The sequence below is a fragment of the Thermobia domestica genome, chromosome 12, assembly GCF_964235325.1.
Source record: "Thermobia domestica chromosome 12, izTheDome1.hap1.1, whole genome shotgun sequence".
Taxonomy (NCBI): domain Eukaryota; kingdom Metazoa; phylum Arthropoda; class Insecta; order Zygentoma; family Lepismatidae; genus Thermobia; species Thermobia domestica.
Window position 1 is genome coordinate 41,250,063 of NC_137465.1, and position 24,670 is coordinate 41,274,732.

Here is a 24,670-nt window from a genome sequence, read left to right on the forward strand (position 1 = left end):
TGAGCACCATCGGAGACGATGGTGATACATTTCTATTTATTTATTGGCTGAGTTAGAGTGGAAATTCCCATATATATCGTGTGATCAACTGAAACCCATTCATTGACCATACTCGTACAATATAGTGTGATGAAAGGAAGTGAAGTTGTAATTTTCACAGTAGTTTCATGTTTTTTTGTCGTTGCAGACACAACGGTTGGAAGATTGAACCCATACCTACAACCCGTCCAATCAAGAGTAAGTCAACACAGTTCTTTAGTTCTTCACTGCTAAAGGATGTCAATCACCTGAAGTGTTTCGTCGAAAGAACGACTCATGCATATGAAAAACACGTGATTCTTCCCGTCCTTGTCAAGCCCGCAGTTGCTGCCACTGAGGACAAATGTGCAAAGGTGTTCCTACATCTCTACCCTTTCACTTTGTAACTTTCACATATTTGGTCCTCTAAAGAAGGGTTGACATGTCAAAAGTTTCACTCAGATGACGAGATTAAGGCCAATGCCCATCAATAGTTCGAACATCAACTTCCGCATTGGTAGATTGGTCACACACAACACGACAAATATTTGAACGCGTGAAGCACAAATTTTGTAGCACTCTCATCATGGATTTTTTATTTCATGGATTACAGGTAGTTAAATACCTTAGTACTTTTGCAGATACTGTCTGAAAACGAGTTTCTCTCACGCCCGTGTTCAGTGGTGAGTGATGCTAGTCATACAAGAAAAACGAAAACATAATATGACCTTTAAGATCCGGTCTTTGTTTCAGCGGTAGGACCCGGTAAAGACATGATGATGTGGCAGCACCGTGGCACATTACAAGATGTGTCTAACAGAGAAAAATTACCAATGTTTGGCGTAAATGCGTGTAACGTGTGTGACAGGCAACCACGCGATCCTTGTTTAAATCCCACCACGGGTTCCACCTTACATAAATATTCGAAAGTGCCAACATCGGGACTCGAACTAGACTTGACCGTACTGGATTGGTGGTTTGATTTTGAGTTTTCTTCAGCATCGAGGTTACATGACACTTGACCCTAAGCTTAACGTGAAATTCCCTTTGTGGTGGACAAACACCGTGTGCGTGGGTTTTCTCGTGTTTTCCCGTTTTCTCCCACTTTCTTCATTCCACCATTTCATTCATTACTCATCATCACTGTCTCCTTTAGCCTAACCGGCATAAACGTGGGACGTAAAACTCAAACATTTCATTTCATTTTTTAACGTGAAATTCCAACCATATCATCTCATACAACAAATCGTTCCCGGATTTCCAGCGTAAACGACATGTGCGTTAATCATATGTTCACAAGGGAGCTCACGCGCATTGGAAGTGAGCCTCCTTGGTGCTTGACACGCGAAGAACGCGCATATCATTCATGCTTGCTTGTGGTACCTTGCTTGTGGTACATGTGGTTTGTAATACTGCAGAGTACTTACCTAAGTTCACGGAGCGCTGAACACACGCAATATGTGTTTCTGAAAATGAATTATCTCTAAACTTAACATTAGATAAAAATATACATCCCAAAGTAACAGTTCTTTCTTCAGTTAACAGATAAAAAGAATACTACCTTATTACACTTGGTGCCGAACACAACTTGTCTATCACTTAGCCACTGTGAGCAGAACACTTTGTTCATATTATTAAGAGAAACCGAGTACTCTTTGTACATTTCGTGTGTCAACATATGACGTGTTCCGTATTCCGAACTCACGGACATAGGTTCAAATTTATGGTTATATAATTCTCTTGCTCTTAAGTAGTCCACAAAATTGTATGATGTGTTTAAGACATCATGTGTATCCACCTCCTCTTCATCACTGTCATCATAGCTAACGAAATCTTCTGGTTTATCGGGCTTCTGACACCTATTTAACCGCAGCGCTTTGGCGCGGTTAATTCTTTCTTCAATGCGGGAAAAATCCGCACACGGTGGTCGAGAACCGTGGATGGGTATTCGATGGATTAACGCCATCTTTTTACAACGAAACCTGCAATTAGAATAAAGAAATATTAACAGTATACAATATTGGCTTCACGTAAATTGCCTTACTTTTAGAAGAAAAATAAACTGAGTATTCAAACAAAATGTAGTAAGTTATATTTGCACGAGAATGTTATAACCTATGTAATTTTTTGAGTATATTCTGATTTTTTCCTCCGGCACAAACTGCTTCAGACCAGTAAAACCTGACAAAAAATTTAAAAAAAAATAAGCTTGGCAGGAAAGGGTTAAGAGTGTTCTAGGTCACGTGATAAAAGATCACTCACTGTACTTAAAAAAAAAAAATGTGTGATGTCGTCAGAGCAATTCCCTCCAGTCCTCGAGGAAAGTCTGAACATACAGCTTCTGAAAAACAGTAATAGGCAGTAGTGTTGTGATATCCGTGCGGAAGATGAGTTAGTATTTTATACAATACAAACGACTAGAAAGAAACATCAGGAGTGACTAGATGAAGAGTATGCTGGAATCGTCGCTGTCATTAGGAATAATATCGACACCAGTAGGGAGACCTCATACGACATTTGTTGAGAGTAGCTTACAAACACAACGAAGGAAGACGGAAGAACTGCTAGCATAGGAAGTGATCCAATACTGACCTATTTTGCGACCATAAAATTCGAGAAGAATGAGATCTGGATAAGCCCTACCTTCTGTTAGAAACAGAGAATATTTCAATATGAGCAAAGAAAATCAGGAAATCATGAGAGGTGGCAAAAAATAAACTTTCTGCACAGGTGTAGAGTAGTGATTAAGGGATCTTATACCTCTTCGCTTAGGTTTCTAACTCTCCATTTGATAACACGTAAATTTTAATATGGTAATTTCTAACAAAGTATTCAGGTGATGACTTGAAATTTTTAATAGAAATACAAAAGAGCCGTATAAATCCAACTACGGTCTCCAATTTACGTTACAAGCGTTAGATTAATTGCAATATGTTCTTCAGTAAATTTGGCAACAGAGAATAAAAAGTGTGCTGTAAAGGGGAGAAGGGAGATTGCTGACCATCTGTTTACTTGTTAGCGGCTTTTAAAAGGACGATTTTACCAGAAAAATCATGTTGTGATTCTCACTTCTCAGTGGTTAGAATGGCCTGGACTGGAAGAGCCCAAAACCACTTCTTTCTTTCTTTCACGGTTCGTTTGTTTCTTCCACCCCTACAGTCACAAGAAGAAAACTTGTTTGGGTGAGCATTTTGAATTAGCAGCGTAAAAACAAAAAGGACAGAATGATACCAGGGATTTATTAAAGAGAGGGGCGGTCGCAGAGTAAGAAACGAGAAATTACGTAATCTAATAAGAAAAGTTTGTTGAAGTGTGCAGATCAAAACGCATTTCAAGTGTCACAGCACTGTACTCTCCTCCCAATCCCCCTTTCGAAGAAGTTCTATGGGGATTTAGGAGTTAGATTTCTATGGCCATGTTAGCACGTCGGCATCTATGGCCATGTTAGCACGTCACGTATGAGAGATGACGTCCCTTGGCGATCAAACGGAAAGGGAAGAAGGAAAGAACTGGGTAAGGAAGAAGCGGCCTGGGATCTATATGTCAGGTACTACCCCAGCATTTGCCTAGTGTGAATGAGGAAAACCCAGGAAAACCTCATTCAAGATGGCTGGCTTGAAAAAGCTTTTTACACCTTCAGGGAAAGGCAGAAGGAAAACCAGGAAAAGGAGGACCAAGGATAGGAAAATCTTTAAGTTTTACGTCCGACGGTTATGCCGGCTAGGCTAAAGGAGGTGGTGATGATCAGAAATGAAGGAAATGGTGGAATGTAAAAAGTGGGAGGAAACGGGAGAACCCCTAGAAAACACATGTACATGGTGTTTGTCCACCACAAAGTATACTTGGCGCGAGCTGAGATCGAACCAAGGGCCCCATGCACTAGATGTGAACGCTGTACCACTGCACCACCACGGCCCGACCAAGGATAGAATATCTCGATGCAGTTATGAAGAAGAGATCTTATTAAATTATAAAACAGTTCTCCCAAGGGAGGGAAAGGTTTTAAAATTTCCACTTTCCCCACCAACCTATGATTGAGGTGATGCAGATTATTCTTATTCTTCTTATTATTATTATTATTATTATCACCGCGGATGTCATTCCGGGTTTCCTCCTATAAAAATATATACACACACTATTTCGAACTGTGGTTACCTTACTTTTTACAAATTGGTCTAATTCAATATTGGTATAAATAGGAGTAGTTTTCAAGCTACATATATGAGTTTTTTGGCTAACTTAATAATGCACGCTCCTTCTGGCTCACTCACCACTAGTTAACATTAAATTTCTGATGCTCGAAATATTTGTATAAGTTTATCATTTGTAAAATAAACATTACGTAAAAAGTCTATTTAAACTGATATCAAGTTTTTCTGACACTTGTATATTACGTGTATCTTTCTTAATTCGCATTACTCATATCACCCCAGAAAACGAACAAATTTTAAAGTTCTGAATTGAACTTCTCTTACAATAATAAGCAAATACACGAGGAACAAATTCACTATTAATGACGATGGGAGAGGGAGGAGACTTTGTGGACGAGGAAGGAATGTGTGCTGGTGCAGAGGTGTCTCAAGTGGTGGGCGACTGCCCAGGACTTGGGGTCCATAACATTTGGGCGCAAAACCTTTTATCCAAATAGGTTCGCCTAAATACATATGTTATAATGTATTTCATAACTAGAGAACGGATGTTTAAGCACTCGAAATTTGGAAAAACTTCCGCAAATAATTTTGCAAACACTAAAAATAACATCCTGAACAAAGCGAAGTTTCTACATATCATACAAAACTTGTCTCTACCAGTTGAAAGAAATGGGAAAGAACCGTAGCAAACTATTGACTGTCCGGTCTCCGTACTATACGGCTTAATTTTAAAAGAAAATGAAATGAAATCTTTGTGTTTTACGTCCCACGCTTATGCCGGTTAGGCTAAAGGAGATGGTGATGATGAATAATGAATGAAATGGTGGAATGAAGTGGGAGGAAACGGGAGAACCCCGAGAAAACCCACGCACACGGTCTTTGTCCACCACAAAGTTCACTTGGTGGGGGCTGGGATCGAACCCCGGACCCCAAGCACCAGAGGTGAACGCTCTACCACTGAGCCACCGCGGCCCCTTAGTTTTAAAAGAATATTTCCTTTTAATAAAATAAGACATATGTAATAGACATGTAATTTGTGTAAAAAAGACTACGTTTTTTGTTAATGTTTAGTTATCTTAAAGATGTGACTATACATTCCTACTGCACTGTGTACTTGATTTTTTGAGTCAGACATTATTAAATTTCTCTTAAAACGTGAAGAACACTGTACTTATTTTCATTTTCTATAATAAATTATTAAAATGCGTGGTACAAAACATAAGAAATGTTTATTAAATATTGGCCTGTACCAAGAGATCAGATGAAACGAATAAGAGCCGTTTTTGAAATAAAAATGGTAATTTTAATGCTAATGATTCAGGAAGTATTTATTCAGTGCTTTTTTGTTATTTGATCTGTCCATTAGGCCGGCTAGTTGATACTTTATTGTATTAATAAAAAGTTATTTCAGAATTCATAAAAATAGGCACTTACAAGCACTAGCTATATATTGAAATAGGAAGAATAGGCCAAATAAAATTTACTGTAGGCAGTCTGTGACACCCCAAAACATTTTTTTTCCTTTATACAGTAGTTACGTAAAAGAGCGATACAATTGGGAGGCAGAAGAAAAAAAGCATTATTTCCAATAAGGATATGGAATCTGTATGACAGTTCTCAATGACCAGTTAAGAACGAACAACCATGCCGAAGCAGCTCATCGTGGACTGCTTTGCGCCCAAACGTCCTGCCCCGGGGCCTTGCATCTTTAGGGACCTCGCAAAGACCAAGGAGCCTAAAACGATTTGGCATTCACTTTTATCGATGCAACACTAGAAACAAATGAATTCGGATTTATTTACAGAAAAAAAGGGAGTGCCATATACTTTATTTACATGAGGCTGCAAACTAACTTTTCGTCTATTCGTAGGTATTAGGTCGCTAACATAGGCGACAGGTTTGTTTTATGATTGCAATAATGAATGTGTATAAGCCTTTCTTTCCTTTAATGCAAATAACATCGTCGAGACATTGATTTCGATAAATTTTATTGTAATTAGCAATTAAAAAAAATACCGGAACAGGGAGGACTCTTAAACCTTTCTCGCCTAAGGCCTCACCGGAATTTGCTATGATGATGAGCGAGTGGGATGGTCAAGTTCAAGACTGGAAGTATAACTGAAAGGCTAAATATGAAACAGAGAAACAAACGAAGAGGAAACTATACTCAACGAGATGATACCCAAGTTCGATTCCCGATGGGGGCACTCGGTCGAAAAAGTGTAAAAAGCTTTTTCAGGCCAACCATTCTGAATAAGCTTTTCCTGGGTTTTCCTCATTCACACCAGGCAAATGCCGGGATGGTGCCTGATATATAGATCCCAGGCCGCTTTCTTCCTTACACAGTTCTTTCCTTCTTCTCTTTCCGTGTGATCGCCGAGACACGGCATCCCTCATACGTGACGTGCTAACATGGCCATAGATGCCGACGTGCTAACATGGCCATAGAAATCTAACTCCTAAATCCCCATAGAACTTCTTCGAAAGGGGGATTGGGAGGAGAGTACAGTGCTGTGACACTTGAAATGCGTTTTGATCTGCACACTTCAACAAACTTTTCTTATTAGATTACGTAATTTCTCGTTTCTTACTCTGATTATTCAAAGTATTGAAATGTTCTCGAAGGATGCGACCGCCCCTCTCTTTAATAAATCCCTGGTATCATTCTGTCCTTTTTGTTTTTACGCTGCTAATTCAAAATGCTCACCCAAACAAGTTTTCTTCTTGTGACTGTAGGGGTGGAAGAAACAAACGAACCGTGAAAGAAAGAAAGAAGTGGTTTTGGGCTCTTCCAGTCCAGGCCATTCTAACCACTGAGAAGTGAGAATCACAACATGATTTTTCTGGTAAAATCGTCCTTTTAAAAGCCGCTAACAAGTAAACAGATGGTCAGCAATCTCCCTTCTCCCCTTTACAGCACACTTTTTATTCTCTGTTGCCAAATTTACTGAACAACATATTGCAATTAATCTAACGCATGTAACATAAATTGGAGACCGTGGTTGGATTTATACGGCTCTTTTGTATTTCTATTAAAAATTTCAAGTCATTACCTGCAATACTTTGTTAGAAATTACCATATTAAAATTTACGTGTTATCAAATGGAGAGTTAGAAACCTAAGCAAAGAGGTATAAGATCCCTTTAATGCTATGTCATTACTTTTGAATCAGATCTAACCAGATATGTTTCAGCTACTGCGGAACAGGGTTGTTTTGTTTAAAACAAATTTTATATGTTTTAAACACGTGTATTTTTAAGACCTGTTTTAAACATATTTTATTTCATTTCTGTAAAAAAAAAAAAAAAAAAAAAGCCAGAGAAAGAAAATGGAAAAAAAGTGCTTCTCGTTCAAAAGACTATTTTCTTCCCATGTGAATGTTTTGATTTCTCGTGGCTACAGCAGGTCAATGTGGTGATCTACAATTTCTTTTGTCTCTTTTCTCCCCTTGTTTTTAAAGTTTATATTGTACTGTTTAAATGCTTATCAGTTAACTTGCGATAAAGTGTCGTAGTAGAAGGTTGGACTTCTTATAGAACTGATATTAAAAAATAAATAAAAGAATTATAATGGAAACAAATGTTTGTGTTGTATTCAGAAAACAAACGAAGTGCTAAATTGTGCTTCTGAAATATCGCAGGTATTCGTTGATATAGTGGTAGTTCTCAGTCTTCATATATACATCTTTAGAGAAAGAAAGAATCCAAAATGAAAGAAAGAAAAACTACATGACAAGGTGCAATCTAGAGTTTTATATGATTGCCGCTAGAGAGGGGCGTCCATTTAGAGGTCATCCGCCCCCTAACCTAGCCTCAATTTCAGATATTGGAAGCAGTAATACAGATTTAGAAATCCTTTGCTGAGCAAAATCCACAGAAAAAAATTGAAGTCCTTATACCGAATAAATACAGACTTTGATCACCATTTCTATTGACCCGAAGGAACTATAGGCCTAAATTGCTCTCTTGCTTATGTTTTGGCCTAGGATTTCAAAGGTGGATCTACTTTCGAGTTTCGGGCCTGCTTAAAATTCTGGAAATTGGGCCTAAGCAACGTTCCAGTTTTGATCATCTATATTTCCTCCGTATTTATTCGGTGTAAGGACCAGAGCTGCCAACTTCTCTTAAGAAAAAATCGGGACGGAACAATCGGTATTGAACCCCCCCCCCCCCAATCACGAGGAAACTACACATACGGAGAGTCGTTGAAAACAGTGTAAATAATCAGCTGAATAACACGAACCTGAATGAATGCGGCACCTTATTCTTTTTTTTATTTCCCCACCCACTGCTCATCACTAAGTATAAGCAATATATGCAACAAATTCAAACCAAAACAACTGCAATTTATTTAATATAAACAAAGTTTAGAGAGAAAACTGCATAGATTTTTTTCTTTTATCACAAATGACTGCATAATATTGTTAAGGAATTACTGACAAAAAGTATTACTGAAATCAAGTCTTATTCTTTGGCTATTATCATGCGAAAAATTCTAATCAAAGTAAATGTAATTTATTTAACATAAACAACCTTTAAAAGAGGTTGCAAAAACAATATTTTTAGTGCTGCATGGAATATACTATCATCATAATCGGCTGGATTATCAACTCAAAACAATTAGGGAATAACTATAAATTAAAGACGAGCTGCTATTTTTTTATGAGTCAAATTAAAACACACATTTGTTACAAGTGATTCTGTACATAAAACTGCATGTAAAAAAACGTTATTTCTTTGTAAAAATGGCCCAGTAAAATATTAATTAACTTTGAAAATCGATAAAACGGAACAATATGCGTCCCGACGAATATCCGGTCGGGACAAATAAGTCAGAAATCGGTACAGTTCCGACAGAATCGGGACGGTTGACAACCCTGGTAAAGACCTCAAACTTGTTCTGTTGGACTTTGCTTATCTAAAACTGCCTTACTATCCCCAAAATCTGAGATTCAGAGTGGGGTTTGGGGCGGCTGCCTCCTGCCCCACTGATGCCCCTGTCTAGCGACTGTCATATGAAACTATCCTATGCCATTTTACGAGGTTTTAGTTACATTTATTTCGGACTCTTGACTGCGTTTTGAAATAGAATTCATTTCCTGAGTAAAACTGAACCTTATTGAAAATGGACTTGGATCCACTGTGCTCTGACGCCCCAAACATTACTTTTCTTCAATAAACTACTGGCTTGAAAAAAGGAACCAATTACATAGGCTTGCAGAAAATATTCTAAAAGTTAACACAACGCGAAGTGTGCTCCAAATATTACTTTTCGAAAATTTATTATTTTAAAATAATTTTATTAGCATCAGTGTTCTGAAACAGTAATGAAATTTTGCAACTAAAATATCACCCGCCCCACGATACGTGAGTTTACCCCCTGAGGATATAACTAGAAAACTTTCAGAAACAGTAGTTTTGAAATGACTTGTCTTAGGGCTAAAATAACCGCACAAGCATATTTCTGGTAACATTCTAACCTTAAAACATGTAAAATGATTCCCTTTGCACTTGAAATTTTGAATTGCAATCAAAGATAGCCGTCATGATAATTGATAGCACCATCTGATGTGTCAGACCACTTTCAAGTTTTATCATTCTCCCTCAACCCGTTCTCAACACACAAGGGTGGTGAGGACTTTTATTTCACCATGTATATTGATAGATGGTGTGAAATCTCCATAGTAGGTACATTTTAAAATCTACCTAAAAAGCTTATTACAACCAAGAAAGTACTTATCAGAGTTACGGCAAGAGGGTGTAATAAAAAGGAGTCGTAATATGAAAAAGGTTGGGAATTACTAATCTATATTAAAATATTCTGTACCCAACACATTGTAGTCTTAACAGGGATAAAATAAATGAAAACGTCGGTTACAAGCAGTGGTGCTATTCAGCCGGTTCCGATCGATTCGCTAGAACCGGTTGTTAAATATTCCGAGTTCGCAGAACCGTTTGTTATAACCAGACGTAACAGTAAATTTTACCCAGTTATACTCAGGAACAGTAAATTTTAATTTAACTATCTTTGTTTGTAGAAATTCTCACAGCTAAAGGGTTAAACATATGATTCTGAGAAACAAAGTATAAGCGATTTATTTCTTAACCTCAAATGCTCAGATACCAAAAATTAAAACTGGGATCACATTAGTGTAGTGATAAGGGTTGTTTAGATCTACGTATATTTGAAACGCATACATATTATCAACACTTGCCGATCCATTGCTGGATTAAGGTCTTTCCAATACTTTTTGACAACCATTTATGTTAGGTAATTTGTTTCCTAGATATTTGCAGTAGTACCTAATTTCGTCACACCACCTTGTATTAGAATGCTGTGTAGGTCGCTTCTTGTAACTTGTGGTATCCAGTAAAAAACCCCTTTTGTCTACCTTGTACGGTTTGTTTTCTAACCGTATCTATTTACCTATGTAGCTACATGTATATATACAGAACCGGTTGTTAAATAATTAGAATAACATCACTGATTACTAGTAAAGAGTAAGAAATCTTAACAAATAAGTTATTACCCGATTTTGAAATATATGTTTAAAATTGTTCAAAATGTTTAAAACATATTTGTGTGTGTGTGTGTGTGTTTTAAAACATTTTAAACACCTTTTTCATGTTTTAAACACGTTTTGTTCTTTTTCTTTTTTTTTAAAAAAAAACTGTATTTTTTCCAACCCTGCTGCGAAATGATGCAAAGACACTGCAGCAAGATATCTACCCCTCATACTACCATATTCTCGAAGCGAAGAAACATTCTTACCTGGAGTGCATCACAGTTGCTGAAGATCCAGTTTAACACAAACTATTTGCTGAGCATTACCTGGGGTGTCTGATGAAGCCAAAGTGTTAGTTAGCGAAACTGTAACACATATGTAGTTTTTTTTTATGTGAATATATAGTTTTGCTTAGCAAAAAGTTCGTTTGTGTTTAAGTATATACAAAGCAAAGCTTCTACTTATGAAGATCCAGGTCCAAGAACCAGTTCTGAACCAAGTGCCCAATACGTATTGGAAACAGCTGACCTTAATAACACAGTGGGGATATGATGGGACGTCAGGTCAAGCAAAGTACAAACATAGGGATCAAGAGACAGGATTTAATGATATAGACACTTTTTTTCGGTATTCCTACAGATGTTCTGCTAATCTCAATCACAGGGAAGGTCATATTGTGGCAAATGAACAACCATCTACCAGGTTTAGATGACCAATAAGGACCCAATTTACTAAAGAGGCGATGGAAGTAGCGAGAGATAAGGTTAACCATGTTCAAAGAATAAGTCGGAAGTCTGGATGCTAATGTCTGTGTGATGGAACACAGACAGCATGAAGTCCGTCACATATTACAGCTGACGATCATCGATGGAAAAGTCTGTAATGCCAATACAATATCATCACATAAATACTTACACACCTGGGTATGTTTCATGAAGTGGCTGTTATGTGCATTACAGACTGGACTTCAAACAGTGTTACAGATTAGGAAAGGTGGTCAAGGTACATCAGCAGCGAAGAGGAAGCACCTGGTACAAGAGAAATTGTGGGAAGAGTTAGGTCTCAAAAGTTAGTAGCCAAGTCAAGTGTTGCTATGGAACGTTCATAGCTATATGACAAATGTTGAATCAGAAAGTACAGAACAAATATATTAAGCACTACCGTGAGCATTATGCATGAACTATCTTAAGGGAAAACGCAATAAGAGGAATGTGATACTGCGACTTCTTGTGACGTCGAATCGTTTATCTGAACTCTCCACCAGCCAATGTCAAAGTAAAGGAGGCTTTGCCCAGCACTGACCTAAAAGCACCATCTGCACCACAATGGGAACACAAGCGCAACTCAGAGTGAATTCTTGTGAACCTGTGCACCAGGGTTGGCTGGTTTAAAAAAAAAAAAAAAAAAAAAAAAAGGTTTAAACCAAAAAACGAAAAATGTGCGTAAAAGTGTAACTATTCGTAAAATCTTAATGAACACACATTTGTGGGTTATCACGTTTCACTCCCATATACTATTCGTACTACATTCAGACCTAAATTCCCCATTCTTTACTCAAAGAGATTATATTATAAAAGCAACTTTTTTATGTAACTTTATGGATGTTTCTTTTGTGATTTTTTTAATAGTTATTATTGTTATGCAACCAAAGGAAAATTCTAAACATTGTTTCGTTTTAATGTTTAGTATTGATAAAATACATCGAAATGCCGTACTTTTTTGGCGAGGGGGTCATACAAATCCCACGAGAGGAAATAACAAGAATCTTTGGTAACTATTTATGTATAAATGTGTCAGAGCCAAAATGGACTCAAATAATTCGTATCTTTATTCACCTTTCTTACTGATATGCAAAGTAAGTCGTTATATTTCTTTGGACTAATAAAAGTCGTAGTGAACTGACTTGGACTAAATTAATTCCCCTTCCAGCATAACCTGGTTGCTGCATACTAACCCGAAACAAGCGAAACATACTAAGGCGAAACAAGCTTATTTCTGTCCATATGTGATATAAATACATAGAGCAAATTATTTATACCAAAAAAACCTGGTTTAAACCCAAAAAAAAAAAAAAAAAAAAAAACGGGTTTAAACCAAAAAACCTGGTTTTAGGTTTTTTCAATAAAAACCATGGTTTTTGCCAACCCTGCTGTGCACTATACATGTACTATGCGACGCCTATATGCACATATCATTTTGTATTGCATTTATCCTGTTCGAATTTCAATTTACATTTAAATATATTTCATATAATATCATGCCGTGTGAACAGATAGATATTTTAGTTTGTGGTGCATTTCAGTAACTTTACAATTTTTTAAACCTTTGTTACAATTAACTTTGCTGAAATTAGGGTGGCTTCCCATTGTATCTAAGCCCCTGAATGTTATGTAAATTAAAAAATGAGCCTTTTCTTAAAAATACTCTCGTATTATAACAAACGTCGTATACAGCTCTTGTGACAACATTTTGAATTTGGCTAGGTTTTAGGGGGGGTCTGAACCATTATTGGTTACACTGAGATCTATATAATGGAAAAGGATGTATGTCCCTCATCAGAACACTATCCAGGGAAAGGTGGAAGTGACCTGGGACCTGCATGTTGGGTATCATTTCGTGATTTGTCTGGTATGAATGAGAACCCAACAAAAATTTTATTTAGTATAGCTGGCCTAAAGAAGTTTAACACATTTTCACCGAGTGTCTCCGCCGGAAATTGACCCCGGGATCGCTCGCACAGAAGACAAGAGCATTAGAAACTACATGGGGTCACATGATTACTTACAAGTGGTATAAACATCTACATTTATGAAGCACCAGCTGAATACAGAACATATTGCATAATCGAGCTTCGGTATTATTGTTTTTTTAAAACTATGAAACCATAATAATCCCGCTTTTATATTCTGCCCGATCATTACCAACTATATTAGCTATTCTTGATATTAATTTGAAAATGTACATTTTTTTAAAAATTAGAAACAAAAGTTTTGATGTTGACATTTTTTTCTCTTAACACACATCGTGTTGTCATAGGAAACGGTATGAAAACTGATATAAAATGACACTTTTCTCAGCTCTCAAGCTGAATTAGGAGAGGGCTCAATTCAGCTCTCCCAGAACACTTCAAATATTGTTAGTTTGACCTCTTGTCGACATTCGAAAACTTTACATTGCTGTAATTTTAAAAATAGGTTGACATATCCCAATAAAATTCCGTATTTTTCAAAGTCAATGTGGAACTATACCAAATTTCATGAAAATCTGAAATAGTAAGTTTTATACTGTGTTGAACTGACCCAGAAAATCCCTGATGGACGCATCTCCGCGTGCCCATAACGCATGCCCTCATGCGGAATATATACAATTCTTAATTGTAGTGGCCACCTACGGCAGGCTGTTGAGTATCTTTTGCAAGAATAATTGTTTTTGTGTATACCCACCGTCGCTTCGCATCTACTTCCTACGGATGCACCTTCACACTTGTCTAGCTTCGTCCTGTGTTGACGAAAACCAGAGAAAATTTTTACTTGTAATGGCTACCTAAGTTGGTGTGAGATTTTCACATAAATAGCTGCTGTTTATGGAATATTAGTCTGCACGCATATAACCGCCTGTCTGGAAGTATCTGAGCATGTTGTACGAACCTACTAGTGCAGAACACTATAGGGAAGCCCTTCTAGCACGCAGTAGTGATGCATGATTAATCTTTATGGAATATAAGTTTAAGGGTGATTTAAAGGGATAAGTTTTGGCGATAGATGTCACTACAGTCTTCGTATCTCTTTAATGTATTTTTTACCTTTCACGAAAATTTACAATTTCTCTTACAAATTTCAACCTACAGACTTCAAATTTTTAGAGAAGGAACTTCATAACGTATCAAAGACAACAATCCGTGACGAATTTTTATTTAGAATTTTCTTCATTGTTGAAACAGTTCCATTGTTAAAGGTTTGGATATCCATTCCAACAATCAAGCCATTTCAACAATGAAGAAATTTCGAAATAAAAAAAATCGGCACGGATTGTTGCCTTCGATACGTCATGAAGTTCCTTCTCTAAAAATTTGAAGTCCGTAGATTGAAATTTGTAAGAGAAATTGTGAATTTTCGTGAAAAGAAAAAAATACACTAGAGATACGAAGACTGTAGTGACATCTATCGGTAAAACTTGTCCCTTTAAACTAACCTTTAGCACATATTATGAAGCTATATAAAACTACTGAGGCATGTCCCAGGTTTCAAAATGAAAGACGAAGGTTCTAGAACACAAGTCCACCAATAGGGGTTAGTACCTAGGTCGATTCCTTTCAGTATCGAAGTTTAATTTCTAATTCACATAATATTGCCGAGCGAGCGTCAGCGAGTGAAGGCGGGTTAGAGCCCCGCAGGGCACGTTGTTTTCTTGTCTTTATTATAGCTAAATGGGAAAGGGGACCTGTCTTCTAGATCCCTGCCAAACGAAAGGGCAGAATTTCTTACGATATTATTTAAAGCAAACAAAGCGAAGTAAAATGTATCATTTGGATTTGTCAGCCTATTGAAAAATGAACGGAGGTGACATAACTTACATTGCTTATACAAGGGCCTACAATACGTGTCAGTTTTCTGAACGTTACAAGTTGAGTAAAATACAAGGTAGTTTCGATATGATAGGTTAATTACGGAAGGTATTTATCAGATTTATACCTCTAATACAATGTACAGAAGTAGACTATCTACTGCAGTACAGTTTGCATCGCAATTCACGTAATTGATCGGTGCAGAATTGTTTGTAAACTACATTTCTTTCAATTTTGTGGGCAGTTTAACGTAAAACAATATTAGAAATCGGGTAAACTTTACAAGACACGCTTTAGCTGCGCATCGATAAGTAGGGCCCTTTTAAAAAGTAGAGCAGAGTAGAGTAGGGGTTAGGAATGGGTTAGCTTAATACAGTATTTAGTTAGTTTTGATCCATTTTCATAAAATTATTAGTGGGTAATTTCTCGTTTGAGTGAGTATACCTGCTGGAGTGGGCGTTGTAAAGTTAACCATAGAAATATTATTTAATTTAACAAAACAAACCTAATCGTATTTCACCCTCAGGCCCTTCAAAAAATCATCTTTTCATGTGTTATTCACAATACACTTACTCTTAAAATTCCCATCATCGAATTTTCCTTGATTTCAGTTTTATATCGTATTGCATAGCACGTTAAAAAACTTAAATCAGAAAAACACAATACTCCAATCAATCTCTTATTAGCCACATCCTTGCACTGTCAATATTAATATATACAAATCAAAACCATACTACCTATTCATTTTGCAGGCTTTCTTACAGGGCAGTCAATAACTTACCCGTACATGTAAATTTGGAACTAGCTTCTACTCATTCATTAAATTAAATTATATTGCACACATCAGAAAGATTAGTACTATGTTTACACACACGATAACATTATATTCAGATGGCAGGAGAAAATAACTGACATAAATAACAGAGACATAACATTTTCATACCTCAAACATCAGTTGTTTTCACCTCATTGCAAACCAGAATACGATGCAAATATCAAATATCAAGAATTATCTGTCAGAAAATATTTGAATATAAAGTTTGTCAAACCCTTAAATTAATGAATTCCACAAAATATTTTCAAAATTACGATAAAATGTCAAAAAATTTCTTCGTATATGTGCATAGAAATGAGCATAACTATCAACCTCCTTTTCGCCCCAAATTTCCCTTTGTGAGTAAATACTCCGCGAAACAAAAATTCCCTTTAGCTGTATGGAATGCTGTATAATTTGGTCTGACTTGGCAACGCAGTGACACTCATTCCGTACGGGTTTACGTCATTGCAAGGTTTATTTTTCGTTTTAAATTGAGATAGATGGTACTATAATTTTTTAATACCTCTTAAATTATATGATTTACAAAATGGCAAAGCTTACGAAATAACATAAAATTAATTCCATCACTGAAAGAGTTTTAGAGTACAGGTGAAAGACTTTTAGTACATTTAGATGGGAAATATAAAACTCCAATGCCACAATGATATTATGAGAATACAGAGGAAGAAATTACAAATATGAAAAATATAAGCTATTTATGCATTATGCTTTTATGAATCCGTTGAATACTGTAGTTGTATTTATATAATATATTTTTTTTGTGTGTGTGTGTTTCGATGCTATTTTCAAATATTGCGAAGAGCTTTATGGAATAAGGACAAATAACGATTAGCATCAATGCAATGCAAATTTTACGTCTCACATCTTTATAATCGGAACTATTTGTGATGCGTTGCGTTGGCTTACATTGTGATCCAAAATGTGAAGACCGATACTACATGAGGCCCCAGGATTTCCTTAATTTGCCTAGCGAAGTTGCCGGAAACACAGACACAGAAGGGGCCAATTATTTTACTCTCTATATAACACTGTTTTAGAAAAAATAGAAATCATGACACTAACTCGAGGAATAAATTGAAAATAATCTTAATTAGGAATACATGTGGTAACTTTCAACTAAATAAATTTTCACCTATTAGTAGGAACCATTCCGTGCCAGTCTTAGCAAAATTATGCATACAGCAATACAACATAAAAAAGCAAAACCATTTAAAAGGCTAGTTTTAGACGGAAGCATTTATCGTAGCAGATGTGCTGCCAAAAACGTCGTATAATATTCTATGGCATCAAAAGTATCTGGTACACGGTACCAGTTTTATAAGCATCTTGTCGTGAGGTAGCAAACAAATAACTGGAGAAGAGCGCAAAACACTGGTTCCGAAACTAAAGTGTGAGGTAGCTACAGCTATAGTGGTTGTAACAACAGTTCTCACCAATTATATTAAAAAACAAAAACCACAATGAAGCATGTGGGCAGAGAGCATCCCTACTCCAACTCATTTTTCTCTACTTTAATAATTCAATTTTCTACACAAAATAAAGAGCATGGATATTTGGCATTTTTCTTTCCTTCCTTTCAAGACACCACGACGCTGCAATCGGGCCAGAAATTATGGGGAAAATGCTACGAAATAGAGCAGATTCTGCCGCCTACCCAACAAGTTGTTTTGTGATAATGCTTTCCTTTATTCTTTCTAACATTTGGTACACCGTAGAAAAATATTAAAATAATTTTGTTTTCGGTGTCTATAGCTGGCACAAACTGATATCTATTTGGCACAAATTTTTGGTAACATATTGATTTGAATTGATAAAAGAAATGTGTTGCGCGAGCCAAATTTCGACGTCAAGTTGGCTCGAGCATTGAGAATTCAAATTTCTCAAAATTGGTAGTTGCACAAATTCTAATTTTTGTGGTACAAATTGGTACATATTAGGTACATATTTTCGATATCATTTCGATTCAAATTGGAAATAAAATAAATTGTGAGGACCAGCTTGACGTCGCCACCAAAAATTCAAACTTCTCGAAATAAGTGGGGGTAAAAATTTAATTTTGGTGGTACAAATTGGTACATATTAAGTACAAATTTTTAATACTGTACTGATTCGAATTGGCAAGGAAAACAGTTGTGCAAACCAGCTTGAACCACCAACAAAAATTCAAATTTCTCGGTATTGGTGGAGGTACAAATTCTAATTTTGATGGTAAAAAATGGTACATATTAGATACAAATATTTGGTACCGTTTTGATTCTAATTGGAAAGAAAATGTGTTGTCCGGGCCAGCTTGTCGTCAACCTGGTCCGCCACCAAAAATTCTAATTTCTCGAAATTAGTGGGGTAGAAATTCTAATTTTGTTTATACAAATTGGTACATATGGGGTGTACATTTTTGGTACCGTCTCGATTCGAACTAGAATGAAAAAACTGCAGGAGAAAATTTTTTCACCACAAAAATTCAAATTTCTCGAAATTGGTAGGGATATAACTCTAATTTTGGTCGTAGAAATTGGTACACATTGGGTACCAACATTTGGTGCCATTTTGATTTGAAGTGGAAGGAAAAAGAGTTGTTCGGCTCTGCTTCACCCATTATATTAAAAATTTCATTTTTTTCGAAATTGGTGAGTGGACAAATTTTAATTTTGGAGGTACAAATCGGTACATATAGGGTACAGGTGACTGGTACAGTTTTGATTCGAATTTTAAAGAAAAATAAGTTGTGCGGTTTAGTCTGACCCGCATATCGAAACTCGTATTTCTCGAAATTGGTGGGAATATATATTCTAATTTTGATACTATAAATTCGTAAATATTGGCTACAATTTTTTGATATCGTTTTGATTCGAATTCGAAAGAAAAATAAGTTGTCCAAGCCAGCATGACCCTCCATCAAAAATTCAAACTTCTAAACATTGGTGCGGGTGCTAATTATAATTTTGGTGGTATAAATTGGTACAGATCTTTTACAAATTTTTGGTCATGTTTTGATTCGAATTGTAAAGAAAAATAAGTTATGAGGGTAACTTCGATCCGCCATCAAAAATTCACAATTCTCGAAATTGGTGGGAGTACAAATCTAAATTTTGCGATACAAATTGCGTACAATTTTTTTGTTCCGCTTTGATCTGAATTGAAAAAAAAAAACAAATTGTGCGGGTCAGCGAGACTCATAAAAATTAAAATTTCTCGAAATTCATGGGGGATCAAATTGTAATTTTCGTAATACAAATTATTACATATTGGGTACAGATTATGGGTGCCGTTTTGATTCAAATTCGAAGAAAAAATAAGTTGTGCAGGCCAGTTTGATCCGCCAACAAAAATGGATGTTTGTTGAAATTGGTGGTAGTACAGATTGGTATATATTGGGTACAAACTTTTGGTTCGAATTAGAAAGAAAAGGAAGTGCGTTCCAGCTTGACCCGCCAACTAAAATTCAAACGTCTACAAGCTGGAAATAGTACAAATTCTTATTTTGCTGGTACAAATTGGCATATATTGGGTACAAATTTTTGGTACTATTTTCATTCGAATTCAAAAAGTATGTTTTGTGGATCAGTTTGACCTGCCATCAAAAATTCAAATTTCTCGAAAGTGATGGAGGTACAAATTCTAACTTTGATGCTATAAATTGATACATACTGGGTACAAATTTTTCATTCGAATTGGAAAGGAAACTAAGATGTGCGGGCCAGGTTGACCTGCCATGACAAATTCAAATTTCTCGAAAGTCATATCTATCCTGTGTTTTAAAACTTGATTAGAAAGTTTGCTTGAATTGGGCCCCCAGTTTGGTCCGTTAATTTTTCATAATCCAGAACAGTACAAACAAAACAAACTACAGTACATTCCGGTACAAACGAAATTCTTTCAAATGAGCCAAATAAATCGTTTGTACAACGCGGTGGGGGTCCAAGTACACACAGGCCCCCAATTTTGTTTTCTTAATTTTTCATAATCTATTATGGTTAAACTAAAACTCATTGTGGTACAAGTTTTTTGCTACGAGAAATACTATGATAAATGATTCCGTCTAAAACTAGCCTTAGGTTAGCGGGATATTAGGACTCATATTATTTCTGTTATATGTAAATGATTTACCAAATGACGCAACACTAGCGAATACAACTATGTACACTAATGGCACAAGTCTAGCTTTACACGTACAAATGATGAGAAGGCAATCCGTAATTTAGAAAACTCGTTTGCCTAAAACAAACTTAAATTAAACAGAAAGAAATCTACAGCTCTAAATTTTCATCACATTCAAAACAAACATTGCGTAGATATTATATAAGGTTCAACAATCAAAAAAATAGTGTACCCTAACTCAACAAAATTTCTGGGATTTGGCTAAATCACAATCTTCTTTGGGATACACATATATCTTCACTGGCGCAAAAGCTCAATAAAATGCTCTGTTCATTAAAATCAATTAAACACGTTTAAAACTAGATACGATTCCTAACTTATATTTCAGACTTTTCCAGTCCTTAGTCGCATATGTCATAATTTTCTGAGGAAGTTCCCAAAAAAAGTAATATATTGTTCGTGATTTAAAAAAGGTTTTAAGAGCTATAAGAGGGCTAAAATAGACGACTCGTGTGGGCCAATATTCAAAGAACTTAAAATAATTCCTTTACCCTATATTATTTCACATGTTGCTCTTTGTTAAAATCAACATTGACTTATTTAATACTACAAGGGCCCTGGCTAAGGGCTATGGTTTAGAGGTGCATATGACTATTCCCATGGGCAATGAGTACGCTGCCTCACCCCAGGATGGGCGTGTAAGAACCGGATGTATACTTACGTAAGTGTTGGGTCCATCTTCCCTTTTATGGGTATAAACTGAAAATATTCAAAAATTTTTACCTAATTTTTTGGTACTTACGTAAGTGTTGGGTCCATCTTCCCTTTTATGGGTATAAACTGAAAATATTCAAAAATTTTTACCTAATTTTTTGGCGACGTGTTATTACTTTACGAATAAGTGTAGAGTTCAAGACAGGGTTACATAATACTCCTCCCTTTAAAATTTCGGGCACATGTATAGGCACGTTCTTAATTTTTTTGAAAATTTGCCAAATTTTAAAATTTAGCATGGTACCGTAGACCATGGTGTGTACCTTTGTAAGTTTGGATGAACCATATTGTTCCTTTTATGAATAAAAAGAATCCAAAAATTGACCTATAAATTTGGAAGGTCAAATTGGAATTTGGATTTGATCTCAAGAATACTCTTTAATGAATTTTTATTGCGTTGTGGATGAGCTTAGGAGTCCAATTTCTTTCATAGGACAGAGGTACATTAACACGCTTCTTTAAATTTTCCTGAGGGGATGTGTCGGTTTACCCTTAAATTTTAAAAATTCTCAAATTTTTAAATTTGTTATGATACAGGCAGTGGTCGAAGTGAGACGGAAGCAGTGGTATGCCATACCGCCTTTGGCTTTTCAATGATGAAGACATACCGTCTCTGGTTTTTCAGTGATCAAGACATGCCGTCACTGGAAAGTAGATGCTACCTTTTATAAATTTGTTGCACAGTAATTGACGAATAGTATTGCGGGTAAAAGATTTTGGCGGGGCGGGTTTCTGATGTAGAAATATTTTTAAGTTGCCAACACTGACTTTTTTGTTATTTTTCCTACTTTTTGTTTTTAAAATGAGGTATCTACAAAGAAGTTCACCCTTAACTTCTACAGAAGAACTCGTGTTTATTGCAGACTAGCAGCGTTCACCCCGCTTCGCTGCGGTCACCCCGGAACGCAATAAACTTTGTTACTTAGATAATTTTTACTTTTTCGCTTTCAAGTGATATGATAAAAACCATAGAAGATTGCAGTAAATCTTAACATTATATCGCCTGTCATTTATGTTAACCCGCCCCGCTTCGCTGCGGTCATCCCGGTGCTGGCATATTGTAAAAGTGTCTGTAAAAATAAGCAAATCAATTAAAAAATTTTAAACAGAAGATTCAAGCTATTTTCCGCTGTATATCGCCTGTCATTTTGCAGTAAATCTTAACATTATATCGCCTGTCATTTATGTTAACCCGCCCCGCTTCGCTGCGGTCATCCCGGTGCTGGCATATTGTAAAAGTGTCTGTAAAAATAAGCAAATCAATTAAAAAATTTTAAACAGAAGATTCAAGCTATTTTCCGCTGTATATCGCCTGTCATTTATGTTAATCCGCCGAGTGACACGATCATGCGGGTTGCATATAAATACGTTTATTTTTACCTATGATGAACTAATAACAAAGGATTTGTACGTTATGGACACTTGAATGGTCAATTATCTCAAGACACTGGTAATTAAAAATTAAAGTGATATGATAAAAACCATCTAGGGTCCAAATCCTAATAACCCCCCAAAAATGAAAGAAATTGGTTCAGCCGTATTAGCGTGATGAGCGGACAAAATTTTGTACGTTCTCTTTTATATATATAGAAGATAAAGGCATATGACAAAAAGGACTGAATTACGCGCCCAATCCAAACAAATAGTAGTGTATTGAGGCTACTCGTTTAAAATGAAATCGGAAAGTTGGTTGGGACTTCTTTTGTGTCTACAGTGATAAAGGAATACATAACTGAGTTCGGTATTTCAAGAAATAACTATAGTTTGTGCAACCAAAAAGTCTGTTGTTTTCATTTACAAGTATTTTCGGGTCTTTCTAAGAGTTGGATAACACTGTGAATACGAGTACGGTGATTATCTGTGTGCATGAGTATATATATAATATTCAGATCTTTGTGACGATTGGTTTTAATTCAATCTGGTGTTGTTAGTTAATGGAAGTTCAATATTTTGAATATGGAGGTTTCTAGCGAAAGTAAAAAAAAAAGCAACTCTCTTACACGCTTCCCCAATAAATTCATTTATCAGGAAGTGAATCCTCATTACGTGAATTTTGCTGCATTTACTGATTAACTTACTAAAACACAGTGGGGGGGCGAAATTTAAAGAATATACGTGGCTGACATACAATAATGGTGGATTTGGGTGTTCTGTATGTATACTACAAGTACAAAGGAAAACTTCCGGTGCATTCAAATCTGAAAATTTGAGTATGGGTGGATGTCCGGTGTGGAAGAGGCGGGCCTTCCAAGAATTTGACCCCTCAGTCGAGTAGGGGCCCGGAAGTTATCCCGCGAGAAATTGATTAAAAATTGTTCATATAAAAACTCGGTCTTTGAACCTTGAGTTTCGGACTTTCATTGAGCATGCACTCGGTCTTTCATGCATAATTCTGTATAATGTAACATATGGAAAAATTATTTTATCTCAAAAAGATAGGGGCGGGAGACACAGCATTTCCATGCTCCCTTTCTCCGCAATACGAATAAGTTCTCCCATGATTTTGAGTCATTATGCAAATAAAAGTGCAATCTTTTTTGGCAACATACCATCACTTTATTTCAACATTTAGACACCCGATATGTCGAGTCACAATTGTAATAAAACATACCGCCTCTGCTTTTTTCCACTTCGAATACTGGGTACAGAATTATAACATTTATCTCCTTAAATTTAGCTAAATTATCTCATTTCCATTTATGGGTAAAATAAATTACCAAACATATAATTTTGGAAGGTAATTGACATCACGTATCCTCCACTCTGATGATAGTTTATTACATTATGGATGAATATAGGAGCACACATTGTCTTTCAGAGGACATGGATGCATTAAGGCATCCCTCTAAAATTTTGGGAGGAGTGTGTAGTCCAATTCTCGTTAAAATTTGGAAAGTGCTATGATAGAGTAGTATAAGACCATGATAACGTTTGGTCGATTCATCTTGTTCCATTTTAATGAGCAGAATATTGACAAAATTAATTTTGGGAGGTCTTCTTTTCTCTTTGGTAAGGTCAAGGTTATTTTGCCTTTTAAACAAATATGTATATAATCCTAGATAGCTAGTAAATAATAATAATTATATTTCGTTATATGGTTAATGTGCAATGGAAGATCGCTAGGTATTAACACAATGTAAGGTCCCTAAATTCGATTCTGGTAGTATCTTTGAGAAATCCAATATCCTTTGAGAGCAGTTCTCACATTATGTTATAGATTCATGTCTCGTATAGTTATGGCTTTGAGCTTTGAACGGAACGTAATCATTTAATGAAAATAATGCTTTATGATTTCTTTATATGTTTTGTGTTATTCTTTTATTATCTATATTAAAAGATTTAGGCATCTTATTCAGACATTTACGCTGGATATTACTTATATGAGTTTGTTTCATGAAATAGCAGAATCTATTGTTACGAAGAGTACAATGCCTGAATGACCCCAGTTTATTCATTGAACTGATCAGATTTTGTCTCAGCGGATAGTATTTAAGTGCAACCATGTACTGTATTTCTAAAGCTCAGCATTCAAATAATCTTCATTGAATACGAATTTATGTTATCGATACGAAATGTAACAAAAAGGTATTTTCACACTACATATCGATGAGTAGTACAGTTTCGAATAGTATAATCACAACATTATTCTAATAAAATTTATCTATACGTCTGGAAAATGAAAATTTTCCTTAATTTTTTAATATGAATCACTTTCAATGTCT

The 24,670-nt window shown here is 35.9% G+C and overlaps 1 protein-coding gene across 2 annotated transcripts in view; it reads right to left on the reverse strand.

Moving 5' to 3' along the window:
- Positions 1 to 16,435, reverse strand: part of DCAF12 (DDB1 and CUL4 associated factor 12-like protein) — a 55,121-nt gene extending 38,686 nt beyond the window's left edge. The window contains exons 1-2 of one of the 2 annotated variants that reach the window (XM_081733645.1): positions 16,182 to 16,435; positions 1,580 to 2,000 (exon numbers count right to left, since the gene is read on the reverse strand). In XM_081733645.1, coding sequence (XP_081589771.1) covers positions 1,580 to 1,984 — 405 coding nt within the window. In that variant the 5' untranslated portion in view covers positions 1,985 to 2,000; positions 16,182 to 16,435. Of the gene's footprint in view, positions 1 to 1,579; positions 2,001 to 16,019; positions 16,126 to 16,181 lie in introns of those variants that run through there. The other variant, XM_081733644.1, reaches the window with a different exon arrangement.
- Positions 16,436 to 24,670: the final 8,235 nt, after the last annotated feature.